The following is a 22,807-nucleotide window of genomic DNA, read 5'->3' on the forward strand; positions in this document are numbered from 1 at the left end:
GGATATCACAACCATCTCTTTCCACTTCAGCTGCTGTGGGTTGTATTTCTTCTTGCTCTTCCTCCTCTGGTTCTGTATTCTTTATCCTTTGTAGCTGATCGCTCACGTCCTGCTTGATTTTTTCCAAGATTGTAGGAGCTATCAGGTTCTTTGTGACGATGGTTCTTCTCTGGTCCACTATTCGCTGTTTGTTGACTTGAATATCCAGGAATCATTCCAGCCGCTTGGTATGTAGTCTCGTCCTGTAAGTTGTCATATCGGTCTCCAGCTTCATTATTTCGTAGTATGCTTGCATGATGTACGTATTCATTTCGATGCTCCACTTCATGCACTGGCATTTTCTCCCTTCCTGGGTGGTCGTTGTTGTTGTTGGTTTAGAGATTTATTAAGTGCATCAGCAGCTATGGCCATAGTGCACCAGCCTGGGTTACTAGTGCAGGAAATACTTCCAGTTGGTGCGGCTGGATGGTCTTGCCCTTCTCTTGTGGTAGCCATATGGAGGACAGCACCACTTGCTCCACTGTCTTCCTCGGGAGACCATCCCTGATTTTTCGAATCAACCCCTCTGCCTATGGCCTGAACGACTTTATCCTGTGCCACACTCGATGCAGTATGATTAACATTTCTCTGCGACGTCATCCATCTATGGAGGTGGACCTGTTTAGCTTCGGCTTATGTCCAGTGGTAGTTATCTGGAGTGACACAAGGTGGCGCCACAAATGGCCTTGGCCGCAACTCCGACCTTGGAGAAACTTTCACAATGTTATTTATTTATTAATTTTTATTACTATTAATTTATTTATTATTATTATAATTTATTAATATTATTATACTGGTCTTCCAGCGTGATGGAGCTGCGTTCACTTCCACCAAGGCAGTACTCGAACCCCGGTCCACCAGACTGGTAGTCCAGTGTTGTAACCAATGGGCTATCGTGCCCCCTATTGTTACTACTATTATTATTAGCCATATGGTGCAAGGAACCTGAGGCTTTTGCTGCACCAGCCAAAAAAAAAATTTCTGAGTTAACCAGAGAGAGAGAGAGAGAGAGAGAGAAGGGAATCACCAAGGAAGAGAAGAATGATGATATCCAGCTGAGGACCCTGGGTGTGCCAAGCCCCTGGGGTGTACTACACTGAGGAACTGTACTTAGAGAAATGTCTGGATTGGAACCTGATAAATTGCGAGAACTAACAAATGGGAATAAGAGCAGGAAGAGGATAAGGATAATGTCACTGAAATACTCTCAGACCCATGCAACTGCAATACGTTCTAACCACTGAAAAGAAGACCAGAAATTAGTGCAACTAACAAAGAACCTCTTGAAAACAGAATTGAATGTGGTGAGACTGCAAATCTGTGAATTCAGAGCTGGAATTAGTATAAACTATATTATACCAAACCTATGGGAGGTTTGGTATAAAACAGAAATCACTAAAACTTACTAAATCCCTAAGGTGATACAATAATCCTTGGAAAACAAAATGGAAATTAGCAAAATAAAACAATGCACTGAGTCTGGAAAACCTGAGACCTAAGCTAGAGCTGAAAATAAACACAAACCACATTATATCTAGAGGATGATAATAAAATAACTTAAAACAAAAATCACCAAAACTTTTTGGGACCTACAAACTAAGGTTAAATGACAAACCTCAATGAATAACAAGTTAACTGATTGAAGGAAAATTTCTGAATCTGATTCATTTGTAGATATAGCTGGGAACTTTAGTAGAACTCCATGTAACTTTCTTCTGGAGTTCAGTTCCACTACAAAGTCACTTTTCTTAAACACACTTGGAACTTTTGATTACCATGAGCAAGCCCACTGAGTCATTTGACCTTGATAAAGATGCAGAAAATGCTATGATTATCTACATTGTCACCATCCATATCACCTACAGTCTCCAATTTCCATGTCTCAGCACATATGTTGTTCTTGTTGTGCTTGAACCCCTTGTTCTGCATATATGTAGTTTCAATTTTCCTGTAGCATTATATAAAATTGAGACAGTACACACATAAAATAACCAATAAAGAAGTTCATAAAATAAACATTAGGGTTCTACCAATTAATTTTTCTAACTTGTAGATACATCAACAACAACAGAGTTCATCACATTAGCCTTTAACATCAACCTAGGAAGAAGCCAATATGGCTAACTTAAAGTTATCCTACAAGGGTATTTAAAGGTTTATAAAATCCAAAAAAAGTCAATACACACCAAATTACAAGGTGTTTCATAAAGGATGCAACCATATTATAGGAATTTTAACAAATCACACAAAAGTGAAATAAATTACATATACTTTTACCTTTACAGCAAGCGTTGGAAATGACTTCCACTCGCCTGGATGCAGGTTCGTACCCTTACGCAATGTTTGCTCAGTTATGTTTCCAATCTCTTTTTCAATGTTAGCCTTCAATTCATCAAGAGTATGAGAGTTGTTGTGATACACTTCACCTTTTAATTGTCTCCAAAAAAAAAAAAAAAAACTGGAGGAGTAAGATCTGGATATCTTGGGGGCCACAAGTCTTTTGAGATCAAGCGATCTCTGAAAAATTCATATAACATGGCCATCGTTTCATTTGCTGTGTGGCAGGTCGCAACCATCTTGTTGAAACCAACATTCTCATTCATTTACCTCCAACAATGCAATAAACTGTTGAATTATGTCACGATAAAATTCTCCATCCACAGTTTTATCAAAAAATAAAAAAATAACATGACAGTGCGAGATGGCACACCAAACCCCAATTTTCAGGGTATGTAATGATTGCTCGTGATACGCATATGGGTTTTCACTGCTCCACGTTCGGCTGTTCTGCCTATTCACATTACCATCCAAGTGGAACCAAGCATCATCACTAAAATAAACACGATCCAACACCTCAAATCCATTTTCATCAACAAAAGAATGAACCAATGACAACACTGTACACATTTTTCATGGTCAGGTTCTTTCAGTTCCCGAACTGACAACAATATGGTAAGCATACAATTTTAACTTCTTTGTAGCCCTGAAAACAGTAGTTGGTGACAGTTTGGTTTGAGAAGATAACTTCATAAGCGATTTTCTTGGTGAGCAGGTTAAATGTTCATTCAGATCATCCAGAATGTTTGCAGTTAACAGGATGGGCTCTTTTTGTCCTCCACACTCCCAGTCTCATAAAATTTCACAATTATATGCGATATTGTTGACTTGTTGGGGACAAACGACCGAGGAAATTTCAATTGAAACTCTTCTTGCAGACGTTTATAAGATTTATATGCAAAGTAAGATTCCACAATAAACACATGCTCATTCTTGGAAAACGACTGGCCGACAACGGACTGGATGCCTGACCGAGACTAATGCATGTCACAATCATTCAACTGCTTACCTCGGGTAACCTTGATTGCAGTGCTGCCACCTACACTTCAAATTTGACATAATATTTGCCTGTTCATAAGTTCTACCTTTTTTCATTTTAGGGTTATGTCCTTTATGGTACATCCTGCACAAAATCTTTACAGCCATACAACATAAGAAATTACGTAGGAAGAGAAGTGGCTCATGTATGTGTATCACTGCTTTTCCTATAGAAATTACATGATTAAATATTATCAATAATTAATTTTCATTCGCTCTCTGTATTATGCACCGAGTTATCCCTTAAAAACCTGGGAAAGATAGACAGTTTAGCTTTTTTCAGAGACATTATCTGACCTTCAAAAACTAACAAAATTTTCAACTCCAAAATAGGGGATTGCCTGTATTTGTTTTCACAATTTTCTTACTCACAAATGCCAAGAACTCAAAGCTATGTATTGACGTACAGTAATATACTAAAGTTTTATAAATTTTGTTCACTGAAATTTATATGGAAAAAAAAGTGCTTGGAATGCTGCCAGGCATTGGATAGACCTACCAATGAAAATCTCTCTTATGGGATTTTACTTTTAAACAGATGTAGTGCTAGAGAACTAGCACTCAACCAATCTAAATGAAATTCATTTTATATTGTACTACTTTTTTTTTTTTTTTTTTTTTTTTTTTTTAGGTAAAACCCAAACACGAGAGGTATTAGAACCTATGCTTGGGTTGGAGATTGAGAAGACGAAAGAAGCTATTTGTTCACATTAGACTTGAACATCTGTAGACTGTAATTTTCAGGAAATACATATGAAGGAAGGCTGTTCCAGAAATTGGCAGTTGAATGAATAAACGAGGAAGATGAGAAGTTGGTTCTGTGAGTTTGAAGTTGGACAGTAAATGGATGTTGGCTGGTGCCGGCACATGTTTGGACTGTTTTGAAAGAGAGGGCGGGAATAATAGAAGCCAATTCAGAAGAACAGTGCCCATGAAAATATCTATAGAAGAAACATGCAGCAGAAACAGAACGTCTATGAGACAACGCATGGAGAGACTCTGTTAGAGATGAATCATTAATTAACCTAACTGACCTCTTCTGAATGGAATCAAAGAAGCCTGAGAGAGGTTTTGGGGGCGCCACCCCAGATGTGTGAAAAATATTCCATGGTAGGACACATTTGGGATTTGTACAGAGTGAACACCTGTTTGGAAGAAAATTAACGCCCAGAGCGAAAGAGAAAACCAGGTTTTTTAGATGCAGAGGAAGCAATATTTGTAATATGCTTGTGCCAAGAGAGATTAGAAGTCGGGATAATCCCCAAAAGAGATATATCAATTTGCCTAGAAATCGGAGTGTCACCAAAGATAAGCATAGCAGCAGAAGAATCCTTTTTGTGAGATATTAGACAAGACTGAGTTTTAGAAGGATTGAAATCAACTGAATTGTCTTAGCTCCACTGTAGAATTACCTGGAGATCGGCCTTTAAGAAATTGGTAGCAAATTTTCGAGACGCTGAAGCTGATTGAACAGGGCAAGGTTTCTCAAATTGGAAAGTGGAATGCAATGTGCTATCATCAGCAAAATTATGGATAGGATTTCCAGTCAATGGAAGAAGGTCATTAATATACAAGAGGAAAAGAGTGGGGAAAAGAACTGAACCTTGGGGGACACCGGCATTAGTGGAGAAGTTAGAAGACAGAGAGCCACCTACCATCACCCTCAGTGAGCGATGAGAGAGAGAGAGAGAGAGAGAAAACTCGATAACCAATTACTAAAAACAGTTGTGTGAAAATTTATTTTTATTTTGTTACACAGAGCATTAATAAAACTACAATAAATAAATTAGCTTTCGGCTGGGTGGCAGCCTTCATCGGATGAAAATACTTTTATTTTAATCCGATGAAGGCTGCCACCCAGCCGAAAGCTAATTTATTTATTGTAGTTTTATTAATGCTCTGTGTAACAAAATAAAAATAAATTTTCGCATTATGAATCCAGAGCACGTAGGCCTGTTTTATTATAAAAACAGTTGGCAAACCATGAGATGGAAGCTTGTTTAGAAGACCTTTATGCCAAACACGATTGAAAGCCCTTGAGATGTCAAGAGCAGCCACTTGTATTTCACCGAACCTTTCCATTGAATTAGTCCATAAATGGGTAACATAAGCCAGAATATCACCAGTGGATCGACACTGATGGAATCCATAGTGGCGATCGTTAATCAGACGGAAGGTTTCTAGGTAGTTTAAGAGTTGGCGGTTAATTGATTTCTCCATTACTTTAGAAAGAGTAGAAGTAATTGCAATGGGACGATAATTGGATGGGAGGGATTTGTCACCCTTTTTTAGGAACTGGCTGGATATGAGCAAATTTCCAAGCAGAAGGAAAAACACCCTTGGAATAAGAAAGTGAAAAAAGGCGGCAAAGAATAGGAGTAAGTTCAGGAGCACAGGTTTTGAGAACAAGTGAAGAAATACCATCAGGACCTGGAGCTTTCTTAGAATCAAGATTCGTCAAAATCCTTCTGGCATCCTTTTGACGGAAGACCACAGGAGGCATTGAATGGAGCGTATTGGGAATAGTGGGAGATGTTTTACCAAGATCATTAATGCATGAGTTGGAAGAAAAATGGGATGCTAGCAGGTCAGCTTTAACCTTGGCTAAAGTTGCAACAGAACCATCTCGTTTTAACACAGGTGGGAGCAGAGATGGGTAAAAGTTATGGCCAATAGCTTTGGCAAGAGACCAGAATGCTCGGCTACCATTAGGGCAAGAAGCAAGTTTCCTACTCTTAGCCTGTTCAAACTCTAGTTTGGATTGATTAATAACTGCTTTACAATTATTGCGAGCTTTCGTGTAGGCAGAAAATGAAACTGAAGAATTAGAAACAAGCCAATTATGATATGCAACGTTCTTATTTTAAACAGCCTTAGCACATTTATTGGAAAACCAAGGTTTAGATAAAGGACGTGATTTTAAAGTGGAGTGTGGGAAGAGATTCCATTCCTGAAAGAATAATTTCACTGAGACGATATGAGCAAACATTGACATCAGAAGTTTTGAAACAGTAATCCGACCAAGGAACTGAAGAAAAGAAATCTCGCAGGTCATCCCATTTTGCATTCTTGTAATGCCAAACAATACGAGGTTGGGAATAGCCATGAGATAAAGGCTCCACTGGAGAAGAGGCAATCACCAAGTTGTGATCTGAGGTGCCTAAAGGACCTCTAACTTCGACGATGTACTTAGAAGGGTTGTTTGTGAGAAAAAGATAAAGCGTGTTGGCTGTATGGTTAGGATTATCCGGTATTCTTGTAGGTAAATGAACAATCTGTGCAAGGTCATTAGTAATTGCAAAAGCCTCAGCATCTCGACTGGCCGAGTCTGTGTGACTAGAAAACGGAAGCCAGCTGGAGTTGTGAACATTAAAAAAAAAAACACCAAGGAAAATTACCTCACTGTTAGGAAAGTTGGACTGGAGAAAGTCAAGATGCAAAGAGAGGAAGTCAAAGAGCTCCAAGTGATTAGTGGAGTTGGAAGAACGGTAGAGAGATTTTAAGCCAGAGATGATCAAAAAGAGTAGATTCCAAATTACCAAGTCTCTGACAGGGACTATCAGAACAGACATATGCAGAAGTACCACCTTTGAAGCGAAAGGAATCATACAGCAAATAATTTGGGCAACTGAGATGAGCAGTAGTTGAATCAACCGATAACTGAGATTCTGTTAGAAAAAGTACATGGGGTTTGGCAGACTGCAAGTGGAAATAGACACCGTAGAGATTAGAATTGAGACCACGTATATTTGTGAAATGAATTAAGTGTTTGGGAGGTTTAGATATTTTTGCAGATAAGCTTACTGTATTAGTTTGACAATTTATGGTGTATTCAATAGTAAGAAAAAGTGAGTGGGACATGCTGTATGAAGTAATGAAATTTTTGGATATGGCGTACACACGGTAAGAATATACCTAGATCCTTGACATAATGTGGCCTCGACAATATCCCCCACATACATACTACTTGGACTCCCTCCAGTCACTATCTGGCAGAGTAGAGGTAGCAAGATTATACACTAGCTGATTCAGAAGCCTCCTAGAGAGTTACCAATAGGTTCGGTCCGGTGTACTAACTAGTGGCTGGCCTGTGAACACCGTTTTAGAGCTGTACCCGAGAAATGTGAGGATGATTGGATCTTGCCACGATGTTCATCATAACCTCAAAAATCATCAATCATACTGAATGATGGAAGAGATGGGGAAAGGTTAGCCAGAACTTAGCTCTGGAGAATAAACATGGGTTCCACCACTTCAAGCCTCCAATAAGCAAAGTGGTGGTATTGCATTAGTTGATGAGAGTCATCTACCACGTAGTACAGCCTGGTAACACAGAGGGGTGGCATTCCTCCATGTGGTGTGGGAGCCACACCTCAACCTCTGCTTACGTTGGTTCACAACTGGGTGGTCACCCACCATGTGCTTAAGCATGGAGTTCATACCCAGGATTACTAACAGTCCCGCCATCGTGAAGGTGCAAGCAGAGGATTTGGATGTCACGAACCATCCGGATTTCGCCGAAATTGGGTCCACAACTTAAGTGTCACCCAAATATCAGTTCCATCAGCGTTTTAGACTCCCAGGTAGCAAGTATAGCTTGTCTGGCACATCTGAGAGAATGTCTGTCACAATCTCAAGGACGGATGCTGAGTAACTCAACATGCATTACATGCTGAGTTTCTGTTAAACCTATCTAATTTCATATGATGTTCATAAGGAACATGTGTGCTACGTGCAGTGTTCTGAATGCTTGTGCAGCAAAACTGTTAATTTGTGATCAAAGCACTAAATGTTTACAATAATGATGAGTTCACTTAACAAACCTAATAATTTACATTATACGAATTACTTCGGAGCTGACTGCTTTCTGAATGTTGTTTTGTTTTTGTGCCAAAGCAATTAAGACTACTGGGGTCAGTGTATCGCACGTGTAAACAGCACATATTCTTGTTGGTTTCAATGTTTTCTGAGAGAGAGAGAGAGAGAGAGAGATGCTATGGTTGAATCCCATCTTGTTCAAGCCTAGGCCTTTTCCACATGTGCTTGTGGAAGGACAGTGATCATAACTGATAGGTACAGGTGAAAATGACCATTTATAATTGCAATACAAAATTAACTGTTAATTCAAAAATATTATACATTAATATAACACCTATGAAAAACATTAAAACTCACAGAACGGAGAGACTTCAGTAGGCGATGAACATCTACCATATCAGCAAGAATTAGAAGACGTGTTACAGCAGACAACAAGTTTCTAGCAGCCCTTACCATGGTACCCCTCTTTACTGATGAGCATGGTTCTTCTGCAAATTCCCTAGAAGCTTTACTCATGGCCTCACCTGAAATGCCCACTAATTGAGACACATTAAAAAAAAAATAACAGCAAAATAGATAATTTTGTAATATTACATATACTTATGGCAAAGCATTAAAACAGCACTTAAAAATATATTATTATACAAAAGTTTTGCTTTTTATCAGTCAAGTGAAATCACATCAAGCCGGTTTTCAAACATGCATATTTCACAAACAACACTCTTTTTAAACTTGGCCATATATTTAAATGACAACAACATTTTAAAACAAGGGCAAATTATATTCCATACAAGGACTGGAAAATTTTATGAAACTGAATTACTTTTTAAAAAATTTTATGGAAAAATCTACTAAGAAAAGGTATTTATATAAATAAGGAAACAATTATAAGAAAACTGAGAGTTACAATAAGTTGATATTTCACACAACAGACATTTTTTTGAACAGTTGTTAATCAGTTGAACTATTCAAGAAGATCCAACTTAACCTAATGGCAAGTGAATGGGGTTGTTTCCCCATCTCCCATCTTTAAAAATGGCAGATGGGTACATGTCTTTTTCTATGGCTTGAATCTTCATATTGGCACACCAGTATTCATTATTATTCAAATAGTGGACACTGGGGAATGAATGTACCAATATGAGAGATCTATTATATTACAAAAAGAGTTAATTTTATTACAAAATTTGATTTTTAAGCTGAGACCAGAAGAAGGGAAAATGCTTATTTATTATCATACGTTTATACTTTACCCAGGAAAGAAGCTTTTTAAATTCTTTCTACCTAACTTTCTCACATTCACTTGGTTAAGCAGCTCTATTAGCACAATGATTACATTTGGTTTTTTTTTTAAGCTTCAGACATTATCATGTCCTTTTATTCTACAAATTTTAATTTAATTGTAGAATAAAAAGATAAAGAAAATCAAAAATTAAATTTAAAATATTTTAATAAATAAGCTGATAAAAGAATTGAAAACTAACATAGTCAGAAACAGAAGCCCACTTACTGCTGTCTTTCCTATGATTTCAATAGTTGACCCCTGAGGAGGACATTCAAATTATGAGTTATACAGCACTAATTAACTTCTTAATTTTTTTTTTTTTTTTTTCAAATTTTGTTTGTTTTCCATTGTTCCAATGACTGTTTGCAGTTTATATTCTATGATCATCCCCAATCTTCTCATTTACCCTTTATATATTCATTATGGTCATTGGGTTCCTTCTGCAAAATGCCGTGTCCCTAATCCGTAAACCATATTACAATTCTTTAACACATCTTATTTAATTTCTTATATACTCGGTTTTATTATGTATATATATTTATATATATACACACATTGGTGTTCAAAGAAAGTGCATCACCTAGGAATTTCACATTTCTAACCCTTTTTTGCGATGGTATGGTACAATGATGGCTATCATCACAAATAGAAATATAAACAAAAGATATTTATTATCTTAGGGGCTCACATCTGGTGAGTATGGGCTTGGCACACCCAGGGTCTTGAGCTGGATAGATATCATCATTCTTCTCTTTCTTGGTGATTCCCTTTTACTTCTCTCTCTCTCTCTCTCTCTCTCTCTCTCTCTCTCTCTCTCTCTCTCTCTCTCTCTCTCTCTCTCTCTCTCTCTCTCTCTCTCTCTCTCCCCCCCGCCACCTAGTACAGGCCTCCTTGTACTATATGACTAATAATAATTAATAGTTACAGCAAAGCTAAGTAATATTTGACAGGTGCTCTCAAAATATTCCAAAATGAGCATTTGCAACCTTTATACAACAGTTATAAACACGACAATTATGGCTGAAATGTTATCAGAAGCCTTCAGTTTGCTTCATTTTATCATTTTAAATGGAAAACAAAATGAAAAGTTCACCAGGTGCAAACTAATATTTAGCTGAACCGCCTCTGGCCCTGATGACAGCGGCACACCGTCGAGGCATTGACAAGATCAATTTCTGAAGATAAACTGATAGTTTGTGGTTCCGAACACTAATTATGGCTTCCTGAAATTCACGAAGGGTCTTTGGTTTCTTTCTGGCAACTGCAGATTGCATCCTATGTCAACAGTTCTCTATAGCAGTGGTGTCCAACCTTTTCCCATACGGGGGCCGTATTCAAAATTAGATTTGTTTCGCAGGTTGCACAGAGTGATTCGAGAAAAAATCGTGTATCACATTTTCTATATATTGTTACTCGTCAAAGGAAGTTTCTATTTTCATGTTACCTTTTTTTTATTTTCAAGCTATATATAAAAAATGCAAATTCCCAGCACTTTTATGGCAACAAATCTATGTTAGTGATATATTTTTTTAGATTTTATTAAAATTATAAAATTGACTTCTGTATTTTTTTTTTTTTAAATACTTTACTTCTGTTTCTGTTTGAAATACTTCACTTTTATTTTTAAAAAATATTTTACTTTTGCTTTTAAATGCTCATTTTAGAAAATTTACAACCTGAAAAGGATCACTGCTTTTCAATATTAAGGTGAATAAACAAATATAATGATAAACCTAAAATAGAAATATTCGAAAATTTTATTAATTACAATACAAAATAACATTTACTGGATAAAACTTAACATTTAATGTGATGATTGAGGCTGGATATTTTTAAATAATTGTTCAAAATGTGGTTGCAAATTTGTGATGCCAATCTCAATACATAATGAAGATTATGTCCAGATGGTATTTCTCGATAGAGGTCCAGATCCTGATGGTATTTCTCGATTGATCTCCAGGTCCTGATGGTATTTCTCCACTTGTTCTCAAAACCTGCGCTCCTCAACTTACTTCTGTTCTATGCCACCATTATTCACTTTCTTATTACAAAGGTGTTTTTCTTCTGCTTGAAAATTTGCTCATATCCAGCCAGTTCCTAAAAAGGGTGAAAAATTCCTCCCATCCAATTACTTCTACTCTTTCTAAAGTCACTTAACCGTCAACTCTTAAACTATCTAGAAACCTTCCATCTGATCAACGATCATCAGTATGGATTCCGTCAGTGTCAATCTACAGATGATATTCTGGCCTATGTTACCAATTTAAGGACAAATTCAATGAAGAAGTTTGGTGAAACACAAGCAGTTGCTCTTCACATTTCAAAGGCTTTCGATCATGTTTGGCATAAAGTTCTAAACAAGCTTCCAACTTATAGTTTGCCAACTGTTCTTTGTAATTGGTTATCCAGTTTTCTCTCTGACTGCTCACGGAGGGTGATGGTAGACGGCTCTCTGTCTTCTAACTTCACTACTAATGCTGGTGTCCTCCAAGGATCAGTTCTTTCCATCCATTCTTTTCCTCTTGTACATTAATGACCTTCTTTCATTGACCGGAAATCATATTCATAGTTTTGCCGATGATAGCACATTGCATTCCAATTTCCATTTTGAGAAACCTTGCCCTGATCAATCAGCTTCAACTTCTCGAATATCTGCTACCAATTCCTTAAATGCCGATCCCCAAGTAATTCTCCAGTGGGGCAAAGACAACTTAGTTGTTTTCAACCCTTCTAAAACTCAGACTTGTCTTACAGCTCGCAAAAAGGATTCTTCTGCTTCTATGCTTATCTTTGGTTACACTCATTTATATGCAAGATGATATATCCTTTTGGGGATTACCCTGACTTCTAATTCCTCTTGGCACAAGCACATTACAAATATTGCTTCCTCTGCATCTAAAAAACTTGGTTTCTCTTTCACTCTGGACGTTAATTTTCTTCCAAACAGCTGTTCACTCTGTACAAATCGCAAATAAACCCTACCATGGAATATTGTTCCACATTTGGGGCAGTGCCCCCAGATGTGGGACAAAACCTCTCTCAGGCTTCTAGATTCCATTCAGAAGAAGGCAGTTAGGTTAATTAATGACTCATCTCTAACAGAGTCTCTCCGCTCACTGTCTCATAGAAATACTGTTTCTGCTGCATGCCTTTTCTACAGATACTTCCTTGCGCACTGTTCTTCTGAATTGGCATCTATAATTCCCGCTCTCTCTTTCAAAATAGTCCGAACATGTGCCGCCACCAACCAACATCCATATACTGTCCAACTTCAAACTCACAAAGCCAACTTTTCATCTTCCTCGTTTATTCATTCAACTACCGTTTTCTGGAACAACCTTCCTTCGTACATATTTCTTGAAAATTACAGTGTACAAAAGTCTAATGTCAACAAATATCTTCTTTCGGATTCTCAACCTCCAACCCATGCACGGTACTATAGGTTCCAATACCTCTTGTGTTTGGGGTTTTCTTAAAAAAAAATAAATAAATAAAAATGCTCATCTGTTATTATGTTTCTTTTTAAATATTTATTTGATTTTAGAATTTAAAAAAATCTGCTTGCAAACATATGTTGATCCAAACAAAGTAGCCATTTTCATGGCATTTTCTTTTATTAGCTGAAAATTGACAGATGGTTCCCATCTGTCAATTTTCAGCTAATAAAAGAAAATGAACGCCTTGTAGAATTCAAATGGATTATTTTTGCAGTCTGTATACTTATTTTTGAATCATATTTTGGCTTGAAAATCAATAATTTCAAGTTGCAATCTGGGATTGCAGTTTTCAGCCGTAGAAGTAAATGGGTTCTCAAACAAAAACTTTTGTTTTTTCATGAGATTTTATATCAGAAAATCGACTTTAAAATTTGTCAAAAAGTAATTGTAATAACGAAAGGCAACAATCCTTTGAAACGTGTTTCTCCTTTAGCTCAGTACAACATTCAAAGTGAATTAAATTGTCTTGCTCAACTGGAATTTAAATAATAACTTATTCTGAAATGATTTGATGTCACCAAATAAATAAGAACAATTCTCCTTTCCCTTAGTTTTAAATTAAGAGCATTTAACTTAATAGAAATGTATGTATGAATTTCAAGATCAAACAGCCACTCCATATTTGATAGTTGTTTTATTGGTTTCCCTTTTTCTGTGTTGAAACATTCGGTGATGTTTCAACAGCCACATTAAGGCCATGTGATCTTGTAAACTTTACAGTTGAAATAAATACATTCATAATGTGTTGGAGATCCAATACTTTCCCATAAAGAGCTTCTTGATGCACAATGTAGTGAATTCCAATCAGAGTTTCAGCTCCGATACATATCATTTTTTTAGTTATTCTACCCATAAGCCAAATGTTTTTTCCAATCATATTTTTGCACCGGCAGTTATGACTCCTACCAGGTTTTTAATATTTAATCCTAACTTTGATAGATTGGTAAAGATTTTCACCTGTAGTTGGTAAAGATTTTCACCCATAGTTGTTCCGTGCATACTCTGTAGATCAGCTAAATCTTCAACTGGTACAAAATTATCATTGATTCCACATATGAAGATGAGGAGTTGGGCTGTGTCATTTACATCAGTATTGTCATCCAGTGCCACACTAAAATATTTCATTTGTTTTATGTTTTCCAAAAGTTGTTTGAACAAATTCTTTCCAATATCTTCTACTCTTCGCATAATTGTTTGTCGAAACAGACTAACGTCTTGTATCATTGTTCATTTCTCCGGACAAATTTTTTCCACAACTTTTAACAAACAATGCTTAACAAATTCACCATCACTGAATGGTTTACTTTCAAAAGCAATGCAACTTGATAACTGGCACGTACAGCAGATAAATTTCTTGACTGATACGTTTTCAGTATGTTTTGTTGTTTTCTTAATTCTTTTTTTTTTGTAACTTTGAACACTTTTCTTTTCGCAGCACTCCTATGTTGATCATAAGATTTATGATTGGAATCAGTGTTATATTCTTTAAAACTCACACAGTCTCCTAACACATCAAACACACTGCTTTTCATGGTAATCAATAAGAAATAGTCTTCAGTCCACCTTGGATCAAAAACATGACACTCCAAATCGATTTTCCCCTGTTGGAACATTTTTAAGAATGATTTTTTTTTTTATCCAATACAAATTAATAATTACAATGCAATGAAAAAGCCATATAAAAAAAAACAAAACTGATTGTGTATGATGTATTTAGACCATCAGGCATCTCTTATATTGTGGAGTTATACTTCATAACTGTTTTGCCATCATTACTTCACTCGGGTACCTACCCACCCACCCACCAAAGAAGGGCCAAATAGCCCTGAAACGGTGCCGTCTGGGTGGTGGTATCCATCTGAGAATAAGTAACATTAGTCTTCTCCTCAGGTGAAGCATTACTTATTCGAAGTAGTGCAATATCATGGCAACTCATTGTGAAGGTATTCACAATATGAGATATAACTTAAAACAATGTCGCTTTGCTAATATTCTGTTCATTCAGATCTGGCTATGTATTATTGAAAGGAAGAGATTACCACAACCTTAGTGGCTGCATAAGCAATATCCAGCAACATGTCACACATATATATATATATATATATATATATATATATAGAAGCAATATGGGGGAAAATAAAAAAAAAATTAGAAAATGAGCAAAGAAACAAATAAATAACAAAAACAGAGTAGAAATGGAAGGAAAGTGAAAGGAATATGTATTCAAAAATACTGAAAAATATTAAGTTTGGGGCAAATACAGCCAAAGTTATAAGCCAATAAATTTATACCAGCACCACCACCTGACTTAGCCAAGGGCAAAAGTGTAAAATATGATAAACCAACCACAAAAGAAACTAGACACAGGACAAACAAAGCAAGGAAAAACAAATTATTTATTACTATTTGTTATTATATTATTATTTATAGTTATAAGCCAATAAAAGTATTATTTATTGGCTTATAGCTTTGGCTGTATTTGCCCAATACTTAATATTTGTCAAAACTTTTAGATACATATGCCTTCTACTTTCATTCCATTTCTACTTCTGTCTTCACTATTTGTTTCTTCACTCATTTTCTGCTTACCCCCCCCCCCCCACATTACTTCTAAGTATCTAAGTATGAGTGAATTCAAACTGCTGGTTAGGACAAGTAATGCTGACACAAAAGGGCTTACAGAAATGTGGTGCCACCCAGAGATAGGTGCCGATGCATTTTAGTACAGAATGTATAATGTATTTAGGAAGGATAGGGCAGATAGAAGGGGTCATGCTTCTTATCAAAAGCAGCCTGAGTGCGACAAAAGCTTTCCCGGATTCAGACATTTCACAAGCTAATATACAATCTGCATGATGTGAGATAGTTGGAAGCAAAGGTATAATGAGAGTGTGAGTAATCTACAGGCCAGGTGATTGTAAAAATTATGATGAGAGCCTCAACATGCAAATGGAATGGGAAAGGAAGTGTGAATGTCTTATTATGGGTGATTTTAATTTGCCTCTAATTAATTGGAGCAAATGGGAAGGAAACTCCAAATGAGGACAAAATTTTTAAATCAACTAGATGATTTTTATTTGTACCAACATGTAGGGAAAAGAATATTCTAGATTTCATCATCACCCATGAACCAGATGATAAAATAGGGCTGACAGTACAGGAACCAGCAGCAGAAAGTGATCACTGAGTTCTACGGTGGACGATGAAGAGAGGTAGCATAGTTAAAGCCAAAAGAATGAGTTATAATTTCAGAAAATGAAATTACGATGCCTTAAGGTGCTAAATGACCTCTATTAACTGGGTAGATATGGCACAGAGCAAATACAATTGAATTATGGGATAGGTTTAAAACATTAATCACAGAAGCCTTGAATGCATAAATACCATTAAAAATATAATCCACAAGGAGGATTCAAAGTTCAATAATGAAGATGCCAGATTACTTGAGCAGAAAATATGGCATGGAAAAGTTGTGGGGTAATAAAAAGTATTGAATCCTGTAACAGCTACAAAGTGATCTGTAATAGTGCCACAGAAAAGGTTAGGCTGGCAAAGGCAGATTATGAGAAATAACTGGAAAAGAGAGCAAAGATGGGGATATGGAATTCTTCACATATATAAATGCAAAGAAGAGAAGGACAAACCAGATCAGACCCTTATGTATTTATTGGACATGGGATAATATTAGATACTCCACCAGCTAATATGTTGCAAATGAACTCAACAGTTACTTTGCACCTATAATTACAAAACCCTTTATGTCAAAGAGAAATTATGGGAGTGAAGTTGAAAAATATGTAATTAATGATATTGAAATTTCAAATTAATATTTAATGAAAAAACTTTAGAGTCTTACTGGCCTATAGGCCAGTAAGGCTCCTGTGGCTCGGAAAAGTGCCAATTTATCTCCAATACATAAGAATGGTTCTAAGAGTGAAGTGGAATATTACCAACCGGTCAGTCTAACTTCAGTAGCACGGAATATCATGGAGACAACAATCAAGGGTGGAATTCAGGATCATTTAGACAGAAATGGAATTCTGATAGAATCTCAGCATAGCTTTTCAAAGGGGAAAATCATGTTTAACAAATCTGGTTAGCTAATTTGACAGGGTCACTCATGAGCTGAAGTTATGGAATAATTTCAATATTGTTTATTTCAATGTCAGCAAAGAATGGCCTCATTCAACTCAGTCCCACACGAGCAGTTACTTTATAAGCTGGAACAGGCTGGAATCACAGGGAAAATCCTTAAATGGATAGGTGGATGGCTCGGGCAGGAGGCAAAGGGTTCTGATAAATAGTTATTCCTCAGTTGGGTTGATGTAAGAAGTGGGGCTCCCCAAGGATCAGTATTAGGACCACTGTTGTTTTTAATTTTCATAAATGACATTGATGAAGCGATACAGAGCGTGATGTTTAAATTTGCACATGATGTAAAGATTGGTGGAGTAGTTAATGATCACCGCTAAGCAGAGCTTCTTCAGATTGACCTGGATAGACTTCAGGTATGGTTCAGAAAAATAGCAGCTATGCTTTCATCCAGCAAAGTATAAAGAATTACACCTAGGGAACTGTAACCCCAATATAACTTGTACACTTGGTGGAGTTGAACTAAAGCCAGCAGTGGAGAAAAGGGACTTGGGTGTTATAGTGCAGTTAGACATGAAGTTCTCCGAGCATTGCAGACAGGTGGCAAGGAAGGCCCATGGTGCTCTATCGATGATTTATCGAGCGTTTGGTGGTAGAGAGATGTAGTCATAATCCCATTATACAAAGCTATTGTTAGACTGCACTTGGAATAGTGTGTTCAAATACAGAGACCGCACCTAAAAAAAAAGACATTAAGTTTCTTGAAAGGGTCCAAAGGTGAGTAACTCATCTGGTGAGATCAGCAAAAGGGCTTCCATATTAAGAAAGACTTCGAATATATAGGTTGAAGAGCTTGGAAACTAGACACCTTAAAGGAAACTTGATTGAGGTGTTTAAGATTCTGAAAGGCATAAGTAAAATGAACAAGAACAAAATTTAAGGTTATTAATGATTCTAGAACAAGGGACCATAAATTCAAGTTACGAGAGGGGAGGGTGATGTTTTTGCCTGGATTGCAGGAAGTTTTATTTTAGCCAGTGAGTTATAAATTACTGGAATAAGTTATCTACATGGCTGGTAGAGGCGAACAGTTTGGGGAAATTCAAAGGTCAGCTGGATAGTTACCTACGTAAGTACTAAGTTACCTACGTCAGGAGGAAGTTGCATAGATTGTCTATTCATTTTCATTTTTTAATTTTCTTCTATTATTATTTTTTATTATTTTTTATTTTTTTTGGCTGGTGCAGCATAAGCCATAGGCTTCCTTGCACCATGTGGCCAATGCTAATATTAATACTATATATATAAATATACACACTATATACATATACAGTTTGCGTTTCTAGGTTTGGAGGTCCTCTTCAAAAGTAAGGTGTGCAAACCTCATCAATGTCTGTTCTGTTGATTCCAGAAAGGGATGATCCTGGAGGATAATTCCATCCAACATTGCACCCATGGAATCATTCCATGTAAGAGTCTCTACATTTTCAGTTGTGATTGAGGAAAAAACATCAGGAGCGTGAAGTCTTTCCATAACAATTTTATAGGCCATCCACCATGGCTCTTTTAGCATGTTTGTCAGAATCAAACGATCCCATTCCTGTTTCTTCTCATGATCAGCATCATCAGCCATTTTCAATCCACTGAAGGATGAAGGCCTCTCCAGCAACTTTTCAGTCCCTTCTGTTTTGTGCAATGGCCATCCATTTACTACCCACAAATTCATGAATTTCATCTGTCCATCTCCGTTATTGTCTTCCAGGTTTTCTCTTAGCTCCTCTTGGGTACCATTCTGTTGTTATTCTCTTAGTCTATCTGTCATCATGTCTTCGAGCTGTGTGTCCTGCCCAAGCCCATTTTAGTTCTTTAGTTTTGATAAGAATGTCCTTTACTTAAGTTTGCTGCATAATCCATGTGTTTCTCTTCTAATCTAACAGTCTGATTCCCAATATAATTCGTTCCATTCTTCGCTGTGTAGTTCTCAGCTTCTATTCCATTCTTTTGGTGAGTGCCCAAGTTTCACTTCCATAAGTCATGGTGGGAAGTATACACTGGTTCATTATTTTACATTTCAGACAAATTGGGATATTGCTCCTCAGTATGTGACTATATTTCCTGAATGCTATCCATCCAAAATTTATTCTTCCCATTATTACAGCTAATTACTTGTCCCAGATAAGTATATGACTCCACCTTTTCAATTACTGCTCCTTCAATCATTATATCCCTTTCTATGGCATACTTGTTGATCATTACTTTTGTTTTAGCCATATTCATCTTTAGTCCAAAATCCTTACTAACTCTGCATAACTGATTCAGATTTTCCTCTAATTCTTTGGGATCTTGGTTTATGACCGCAATGTCATCTGCAAATCACAAATGGTTTACGTACTCTCCATTCACATTGACTCCTTTCTGCAACCAATCTAATCTTCTGAAAGCTTCCTCAAGGGCAGCAGTAAACAACTTCGGAGATATTGTGTCTCCTTGTCGAACACCTTTCACAATTTTAAATTTACTACTGTCTTTATCTAGTCTAATAAAAGAGGTAGCATTCTCATATATTTTCTTCAAAATCATAAAATATGGGGTATCTATGCCTTGTTTTTCCAGTGCCCGAACATTGCCTTATGCTATATGGAGTCAAATGCCTTTTCATAATCCACAAATGGTGGATTATGAAATGGTGTTTTATATTCATTTGCATAATGGTGTTTTATATTCATTTGCTTTCTCCATTAGCTGCAACATTACATGAAGGTGATCCATAGTTGAGAATCCTGTCCTAAAGCCAACTTGCTCTTTTGGTTGATTCTCAACAAGTATTCTTTCTAATCTGTTAGTAATGACCATTGTGAACAACTTGTAGATGTGAGATAACAAGCTAATCAGTCTATAATTTCCAATTTCTGATTTATCTCCTTTCTTATACAGCAAAACTATGATTGCATTATTCCACTCTTAGGCGTCACACCTTTTCTAATGCATTTTGTGAAGAGTCTTGCCGGTTTTTGTGTCATGTGTCTTCCTCCCAATTTTAACAACTCTACAGTAACTTCATCTTTCCACAGGGCTTTCTGATTCTTCATTTTCTTCAATGCATGTTCTACCTCATCAGGAAGGATATCAGGTACGTTGTATGTGTTACTAATTTGCGATCCATCTTCCCCACTGCTAGCATCATTCCCTTGTTACTTGTATAACTCTTTATAGTAGTCTTCTGCTTTTTGAATTATGCCTTCTCTGCTATTTATAAGTATGCCATCACTATTCTTCAGTTTCAGTATCATTTGTCTTTCTGTATTACTGCTCATACCTGCTGATTTAAATCCTTTGTTTTCCCTTATGCTTGTTCTACTTTTCTTGTATTAAATCTTCGTATGTCCTCTCTGAGTCTCTTTCTAATGGCTTTGCATAACTCAATATACTCAATTTTCTCCCTATCAGTGTTTTTCTTGCTCTTCATTTGTTGTCTTCGGTTCAGTTCCTCATGACAAGTGTTTCTTGACTGATTCTTTCTTCTTTGGATTTCTTTTTACCTATAGGTTTCTTGGGCTTTATCACTTTCAGAAAGTTGTAATATTCCTCATAGATATCTTGGTCCTGAGCAGTCTGCAGAAGCTCAAACTTGTTCTTAAGTTCCAGTACGCACTGCTTTTTCTCCTCTTCTGTTATCTCAAAGGCCTTTGTGTGCATTTAACCATTCTGTGATCACTTCCAACATTTACTTCTCATGATATATTTCATTAAACTAAAACCTCCAAGCAGCCTTTTATAACTCAAAAATACAAGTAATCTCCTCCTGTCTTCAGTTATTTCTTTTGGATCGCTGCATATCCCATCTAGCAGTTTTCATATTATTTCTTAATTCTGTTGAGTCTACCAAGGAACCGAATTTAACCTTCACTTTTTCTTTTGCAAGCTTACATTGCACATGGCCATAATCAGCTTCAACACCTCATCGGCCTGTTGAGTTGTGGGTATTTGAGCAATACATTGAAGATTTTCTGGCAGATCAGCAGATAAAGACTTGGTCAAAAGAAACCCAGTCAGCATTAGAAAAAAAAATCTACTGGGTACCTACCTTACCTGCCTCCCCGGGACCAAGTGCAGTAACAGTGGGTCCCAAAAGGGGCCCAAAGGCTAAATGGTCAGAAGAACCATGGTACACAACACTACACATCCATCCACTCCCCACACACTTTTTAAATCTCTGGCCTTCACATTGTTTGTGCAGCACAGACAGAGTACACAATGCGGAGATGGGAGAACCCCTAGTGCCGTCAGACAACTAACACACTTTGCACTTTACACTTCAGCATTAGACGTTTTGCACCTGGGAAAGTCATACACTAGCCTCCAAACAATACTGTTGAGAAAGTACACAACATCAAAAGGTGATAACATTGTGGTCACTTGATGACCATGATAGTGCGCTTTCCAGTTCCTAATGCATTGACCCAGGATAGAATTTGAAAGTGTTAAGTCTATGTACACTGAGTGGACAGAAATCATGGGATACCTACCTACCTAGTACACCTTTCACCCAGATAAGGGCAGTCATACGGCGAGGCATTCAGTCCACTAGGTTCATGAAAGCATTTCAGGTAATTTCATCCATGCTTGCTGCACCGCTGTCCATAATTCCCGGGTGGAGGATCCAAAGCTCGAACGGATCCTTCTACAGCATCCCAAAGATGCTCCAGAGAGTTCATATCCGGTGAACGGGGAGGCCATTCCATGGTGGTAAAATCTGTGAAATGCTCTTCGAACAATGTTCTGGTCACCACGGGTCTTTGGGGAGGCACATCGTCCTGCTGGAAGTCCATTCCAGTGAGTGCACGATAAAATTGTATTATAATTTCATTTTATTCTTCTTTATGATTTCATTTTATTCTTCTATGTATTTACCTCTAATCCCATCCACCTCAAAAATACCTTTCTGGGACTTTACAAGTTTAACAGCTACTATCTAAATTACTCATTAAAATCCAAATATTACCATACACCCATTCTTAACAAAGAGTTGGGAACACCTAGTTTTAGATAAATTATAATTGTCGCCAGACCAACAAAATAGGCAAGTTGGAACTCCAGCAACCTATAAATTTCGGACACTGACAAACAAGCACATTCTCTCTCTCATACTAACTGCAACACGCAATGATTGCAAGTAAATACTATTGTACTTTATACTGATGTATACCCGTTGGGCTTTGGGTCCCAATCCCAGTTTGTTATAAATACTAATCTAGAATAACTTTCAATTTCAGTCACATTTTATTATAATTAGAATACATAAAACTAAAAATGGATAATGAATTTTAGTAAAACTGTTATTGGGACTACAGAAACAGGTATGCATGAGGCATTCATCATTCAATATGGCTACCTGTCTGCTCAAAGCCCCTGATGAGTAGGGGAGATATGGCCAAGTGGATGAATGTAATTTTTCCCTCTTCTCTAACCTTTTATTCCATTGTGTGTTCCTTTTTCAAATTGTTTTTATAATCCTTTAGTCTTATCCTTATTTTAATTTTCCATTTCCTCTAACTTTTTATATTCCTTTTTACATTGCCTTTTAATTAATTTAATTTTACAACACAGATCTTTAGGCAAACCAGCATCTGCTAACACACCAAATTGCTAGGCAGCACCATTAAGTGTAATGTCTGAAATGCCTTCCTTCCAAAATATAAAT

General features: G+C 36.8%; 1 protein-coding gene across 5 annotated transcripts in view; it reads right to left on the reverse strand.

Moving 5' to 3' along the window:
• Nucleotides 1-22,807, reverse strand: part of LOC150085655 (catenin alpha-like) — a 499,984-nt gene that overhangs the window by 380,027 nt on the left and 97,150 nt on the right. For 3 of the 5 annotated variants that reach the window (XM_090374159.1, XM_090374157.1, XM_090374160.1), the window contains one exon: nucleotides 8,590-8,768. In XM_090374159.1, the coding sequence (XP_090230285.1) occupies nucleotides 8,590-8,768 (179 nt within the window). The remainder of the gene's footprint in view (nucleotides 1-8,589; nucleotides 8,769-22,807) is intronic. The other 2 variants (XM_090374158.1, XM_090374161.1) reach the window with 1 other exon arrangement.

The sequence above is a fragment of the Mastigoproctus giganteus genome, chromosome 5, assembly GCF_048544385.1.
Source record: "Mastigoproctus giganteus isolate SK-2022 chromosome 5, ASM4854438v1, whole genome shotgun sequence".
NCBI lineage: Eukaryota > Metazoa > Arthropoda > Arachnida > Uropygi > Thelyphonidae > Mastigoproctus > Mastigoproctus giganteus.